We start from the raw sequence: 6,539 nt of genomic DNA on the forward strand, positions 1-6,539 counted from the left end.
CTAAGTTGGGTAACCCGCATCTCCTTTGCAGCTTTTCTCCAGGGCCTGAAGTGGTGAGTAACGGTCTGGACAGCTCTGGAGCAATAGAGGGTCGCAGTAATTCTTCCGTATCCATAAGCCTACGAACCTCAGGAGACTCGAACCCGACACGGATGGCCAATTCCGCGAATTGGCGTAGTGTGGCTCGGTCAGCCTTCGCACGAGGTCTGACTGTCACATCGTCACTCATCGGCTCTCGTGGGATTTCGACAAAGTGTCTCATGGCAAAGGCGACGATCTGGCGATAACCAAGGTCCACCTGTGCATCGTGCGGGCCTTGGAGTGTTTCAAAGCGCGTCTCGCCCACTTGGATCACAACTTGGTCATCGCGTTGATTGATGGCGGTAAAGCCACGTTCGAAGGCCGACAAGATCGTGTCGCGGCGTGATATCGTCATCAGGTGCTTGACGCTACCGACGCATGCCTCCCAGTAAGTGATATCCCGGAAGAATGTATGCAAGGATGGAATCAGGTACTTAAATTCGCATAATCGCTGGAAGATGTACCGTCGCTCCTCCTCACTGAAGGCTCTCAGAATTCGACCGGCACGTATTTGGGCTTGAATTTCCTCTGCGTCATTTGAGGATACACCTGGAGCTCGGAGCTCCAGCGCCTTCACGTCTCGAAAATCAAACTTTTGCAGGGCACTGGGGTCGCCATCAACCAAATCGTGCCAAAATCGTCGGACATGTTCGAGATAGTTCAGTATCTCCTGCGACGAGTCGGTCCATGCCAAGTCAATGTTTGGTAGCACCACCTACGTCGTCAGATTTCAGTCCCAGCACTTTGTGAAGCGTGGTGAGTAACATCCCACCCCATAGGCCGGGGACATCGAGCAGAGCGTCGAAGGCGGCGGTGAGTTCAGGGTGCTTCAACAGTGCTCTCAAATTACGACTCCGGCAACCTCGGAGGCGAGCCCACCATCGCAATTCAAAGCTAAGGTTGCGCTGAAAGTGGTACAGGCGGATCTTGTAGAAGATCATTCCGTCCGTGGGGATGCTTTCATTCGCGTATTCCTCGACGAGGCAGCGCTTGACATCCGTCGACAAACCTGGCCGGTACATCAGTCCGCAGCGTTCACCGTGATGGTTTGTAACTCACCACCAAGGTAGATGTCAGCGATCCACCATTTGTCCCGAGGAGACAGAAATTCGCGACCGGCTTGGATACGGTGCTTGCCATGGAGGCAGATGACTTCGGTACCGGTGGGAAACCGGAGCTCAGGGTAGTCATCTCTTTGGGGGGTGAACAGATCCGCGGCCGCCACACCAGAAAGATCAAGGGCGGCATCGAAAGAGGTTTCATCAATCTCGACCAAAATGCGATTGTTGATGAGTTGTGGTCGACATCCTTCGCGTCGGTAGATGCCTTTTAGACGTTCAACGTTGTTTCTATCAAGTTGCTCATGAGCTTCGAATTGAACCTTCAAAACATCAAGAGAGATACGGGCGGTCCCTCGATGTTGCCGGCGCCTTTCCGTTTCGAACTTTGCATCCTCCAGTCGGGCTCGGCTGGTTCGCATGGCGCGGAAACCTGTTGATGGGCAATATTTCCAAGGCCTAACTGTGCGCAAATGACAAGAACGACCGGCTAATAATGGCGCGTGGTTTGCAGTGTTTGGAAATCTTGATGACTTGATCTTGATACAGTGATCCTACTTTTACAGTATCAGGATTATATAGGTCCGAACGGGCTATAGTTGTAAGGAAGTCCGAGGAATAATGGTAAGTTAGTGAAAGACAAAATGGAGGAGTTGAGTTGGTTTTCCGCGGAACCTATATAAGTAGGTAATTTAAGCAACACCTTAACAGGTCCTACTTTAGGTCGTTGCTTTTATTGACGATGTACCTCGATCTGGCGGCTTTTTCCAAGTTTGTAGTGGATTCCCCTGTGTGACTGACTATAAAGGATCCTCCTTTCTCCATCGCAGTGAATTTTTAACACTCTGATGTCTTGAGTTGTGCAGGCCAGGGAAATGGAGCATGTCACCCAAATATTCATATTTTCGGCCGCGGTAAGCTAAATTCCCTTGCTTAGCAGCTTATAGCACCGTTCCATTTCCCATCCGTTGAGTTACGAGAAGATGAGCGAAAAAGTGATTAATTCAAAGGGAAACACAATGCGACACTGCAACAATATCATAAAAGGTATACAATCGTTTAGATCGTTAGGTCTGCACTGGTAGACCCGACCATGCGGGCCATACACCAAACCGAGATAGTTACCCTCGCTGCCCATTTGCTCGTTCTGGTGTGTAGACAATTCCGCCTTGATGTTGACCACATTGTCCCTGAGTGCGTTCGTTTGCGTGTTGAGTTCCGATACACACACACACACACATACACACACACACAACCGCCCTCCCCCTTGCTGACACATTGCAACTTTCTCGTTGAATATTAGCCGATTATGCTATACCTAATTAGTGATAGTTCGTCTTCGAATAAATTATGAACATGACAAAGCGAGTAGATCCGTGACACAGATTATCCTGTGATCTTTATTGCTGAGATACAACCCTGAATATGGTTTGTTTCTATCTAAGTCAACCAAGTGAGATGTCACGCTCGGACACTCATTGCAAATTCCTTGTCTGCTCGTTGAGTTGTGCTAAGATTCAGGTGAGGGAGCGTCGATAATCTCTTTTTGGGAACAAATCTCGTCATGAGAGGTGACACCTTTAATTGCAGCACTGGTGTAGGTGGGTGGCGCCTCCGTTGCTTCTTGGGCGTTATGTCTTTTCTTTGGGCTCTGTTTTGGACGGAATGATTGAGGCCGCCTGTTGATGATGATACAAATGACGCACAACATTTTGATTGAATGCTAAATAAGAGGTTTCTCGAATATGATACAGCGTTTGTGCGATCACAAAAAAATGTTAAATAAGAGGTTTCTCGATACAGTACGGCGTTTGTGCGATCACAACAAGGTGGAAAGGGAGATCCGTTTTATATTTAAATCGTGTGGATAGAGCCGAATCGAGTCCCAGGATCCTGTTCAGGTCGCCCCTTTTCTACAGACTTTGGCTGTTGAACGTAAAGATGGTACTGTAAGCGGGAACGACGGTTTGGCTCCGTTTCGTTCGCCTTGATCTGCCTCTCCGGATGCACCATCCATTTGGCAGGTTGCAGCGACCGCCTGTCTTCGTCGCTCTTCCTCCTCCGTCTTACGGGCCTTCCAATCTCGGCGAATCCTTTTGCTTCCGGTGTTCTCTTTATGCCACGAGAATGCGAATTGACGTGCACGTTTAGGTGGTTCAAGGTGCCATATGTCTTTTCACAGCCATTCCAGCTACATTTGTACATTCCATCTATCTCTTCATATCGTCGGCGGGGTCGCTTGTACTGAGAACTTGGGGGAACGGGTAGGAATTAGTAGGCCCGGGCAGCAGCTGATGATGTTAGAGGGCTCGTGCGTGCCAAGTCCAGCTTAATCTTTACTGGAGGAACAGATAAGTATTGCTTACGTGATATGCGCAGGCCCAAAAAAGTTGCGTAAACCTTATTTGGACTGCGAGCCTCGGATGGCATGGAACCACAACATACACATTGAGCGACCTACACAAAGGAATATTGTCTCCCTTAGGTTCATTTACGGAATTGGTGCGTGTTTTATGATTGATCTGAGACCAGGGAACATATGATGTGGCGTAGAAGCCCCCTCCTGTACCTATCTCTTGAAGGGTTGGAAATCCGTCTCGACCAGTGTTACCTTCTCATGAAGATGCTGTCGTGCCAATCTCCGCAAAACGTCCCGAGTTTCCGCAAATGCTGACACTGAATTGGATTAGTCTGCGTCTTTTTCAAGGAACGGTAATGCTCACTGAGGATGAGGGTCGAGCCCTGGGACGCATGCCGTAATTCGGACGCTCGCCTCTTCTCCTGTGCTGGCGGATGAAGTATGCCGACGTCACTTTGGAGTGGCACATCTGTCCATGGTTGCATGAATTCATCTGTCGAGTACTCGGAAAGAGCACTTCGGCGCGCCACGTTTGGTACGTCTGGGTTTGGTCAACTTGCAATCGAGAAGAGGAATCGGGACCGCTTACATTGGGTTCGATACTCGGGGGGAATTGGGGTTGAGGGAAGACTTCCCGGAAAGCCTTCCATTTTGTCGTCTCGGGATTTATCATGGAAAGCCAATTCCTTCTCCACCAGTTCGTCGAACTTCGCCTTTCCGGGATAGACGGTGCTTCGTCTCCCGAATGAGATCTTTGAAATATCGTCGAGGTTCACGTAGATCGAGACTTGGAGGATCTATCTTTTGATCAGTGACGGAAAAGATTGATTGGACGAATCACGTACACCGCCGCTCTCCAGCTTGTCCTCATCCAGGACATCGTTCACAAAGGGTTGCGCGGCAATGCCGACATCTGAGATCATTTAGCAGAGATCGGGTCTGGAGTCGGGGTACTCACCAATATCACTGATCTGCCAGATCAAATGGATTCTACGAGTGACCACACGACGATCGTGGTAGCCATGAATCAGCTTCTTCAGGTATGGGACTTGAGAGGCAATTCCCACTCCATCAGCGATCAACAGGACCGTCTCACATTGACCAACCGGGACCGTGTTGCCGTGTGGCCCGCTAAACATGGCCCATTTGTACTCGAAAGGTCCATCTGGGCGAGCGGTCTGGAGCAGGTCCCTCGTGATGCCTCGCCGTGGCTGGATAAAAATTTCTAGGCATTTTTGCGGCTCAGTGGACCAAGAGGCGACCATAAATGGATGGCTCTGCCAAAAGGCTCCCAGACCTACGGAGGGCATCCAGAGATTGATGTATTGGCCTGGCTCGATGCTCAAAGGTTTGCAGAGATGCACCTTCATTTTTAGCATTCCACATGAGCTCGTGACGGTGACCCGTGAGCGCTTACGGTAGGACCATCCGTTGCGGACGAGTACCAACACGGCTTCGCAGACGAATGCCAAGGCCAGCAAGGCTAGGAAGACGATAAGATACAGTCGATCCCGACACCGTATTGACGATAGATGTTCCCAGATTGAAAAAGCACAGAGAAGCGACAATATCTGGTGAAATCGAAGAAAGATCTCATATGACACTTTCCGGACCAAGCGTTGTGGAGTGATCATGAGTATGCAGAGTGCCAACCCGGCCTGTATAGGTTAGCTGTGAGACAAGCGGCAGGGAAAAGGAATCTTACGAGAGCCACGAACGGTTTCTCAAGTTCTCTCCGAAATGAGACCCGCTCGGTCACGGCGGCCACAATGACGTGAAAAGCGACCAGTCCAAAAGCGACGAAGCTAACAGTGCGATGCGCAGCTCGAACGTCGCGCACAGAGAGACCCAACAAGTCAGCCAGAAAGTTGAGATGAAGACCACTCAACAACGGGCCTAAATTGATGACCGCCAACGTCCCGGCGCGGTGTCCGGCGAGCGACAAATTGGTGACACCGACGCTCAAACAAACGACGTTGACCGTTAGGTATATTACGTGCAGCAAGACTGCTGTCACAGTCCAGGGACCCATAAAGGCGTGGCGGTTGAGAACATAGGTATAACTTAAATATTGGTGTATCTGGGAAGCGATGGTGAGGATCCTAGGAGCAAACGATGACACCCCAGTTCGCAGTAGAAATGTCAAAGTAATGCCAGCGATGACCACCGCATAGATCTGAGTGATCTCCATGGTGACAAAGAATTGAATTGTCTGAACGAAATATTGACTGAGAAAGAGGGCTAACTGTTCATGATTGGGAAGAACGAAGTATATATAGCCCGGGATAGAATGATCATCCCAGCACTGCGCTGTGTTTGGATCCAAGCAGGCAGTGCAGGCGGTCCCATTCAGCCGGTCAAATCCGATGCGCCTTAGGTGAATCTCACTACTCTAGCTGACAGGGCCCCTTGACTCCAACATAAGTCACGTAGAATGAAAGTGCATGTGAGGCTTGCTTGAGAGCATTTAAGTGCGTATTACCCAATGATTTGAAGTTTTGCGTCATATGACAGAGCGAATACTTTGATTCAATGCTCCATTCCCGCAATCTTATCGACGTACCTGTAGGCTCGTCGGACGTTGAATGCAGCCAGCTCTTCTAACAACATCAAGTCGGCCTTGCGCCACGGGCGCTGCAACAAAATGTGCTTTTGAAACTTAGCGCCTGGAGGAGTCATGGTGATTTGAGGGCCTTCTCACCTGTTGCAATTCCGACACGGATGCTGCAGAAGTGGTCATCGACAAAAAGCTGACAGATGGAGAATTCGCAGGCCAGCGATTGGAATTCTCGATTCCGATAGATCCGTCCTCGTTGACATACTTCTGCATCAGCTTCGTCGCGATATACCCGACCGCCCTCACGTCAGCTGTGTTTGGTTCCTCTTCGGCGCAACAATGCTCTTGGTTGGCTGCAATCGGTCAGTCATAATCTGTCTGACCGGTGTTGGAGGTTTACCTAGGACGACGTCTCCGCTCGGCTTCAGCAGTACGTTGGAGCATACCAACGACCCGTGCTGAAGTCCAATGGAAGACAGATAAC

At 50.0% G+C, this 6,539-nt stretch overlaps 2 protein-coding genes across 2 annotated transcripts; both read right to left on the reverse strand.

Moving 5' to 3' along the window:
- On the reverse strand, window positions 1-1,561 carry PV08_12024 (uncharacterized protein; the record flags this gene model as incomplete). Its single annotated transcript, XM_016386331.1, has 4 exons — window positions 1-45; window positions 128-751; window positions 801-1,090; window positions 1,141-1,561. The coding sequence occupies 4 exons, from the start codon at window positions 1,559-1,561 to the stop codon at window positions 1-3; spliced, it is 1,380 nt and encodes a 459-aa protein (XP_016229956.1).
- A 2,488-nt stretch (window positions 1,562-4,049) lies between these two features.
- Window positions 4,050-5,689, reverse strand: PV08_12025 (uncharacterized protein; the record flags this gene model as incomplete). Its single annotated transcript, XM_016386332.1, has 4 exons — window positions 4,050-4,295; window positions 4,344-4,411; window positions 4,457-5,156; window positions 5,204-5,689. The coding sequence occupies 4 exons, from the start codon at window positions 5,687-5,689 to the stop codon at window positions 4,050-4,052; spliced, it is 1,500 nt and encodes a 499-aa protein (XP_016229957.1).
- Window positions 5,690-6,539: the final 850 nt, after the last annotated feature.

The sequence above is a fragment of the Exophiala spinifera genome, assembly GCF_000836115.1.
Source record: "Exophiala spinifera strain CBS 89968 unplaced genomic scaffold supercont1.12, whole genome shotgun sequence".
Lineage (NCBI taxonomy): Eukaryota > Fungi > Ascomycota > Eurotiomycetes > Chaetothyriales > Herpotrichiellaceae > Exophiala > Exophiala spinifera.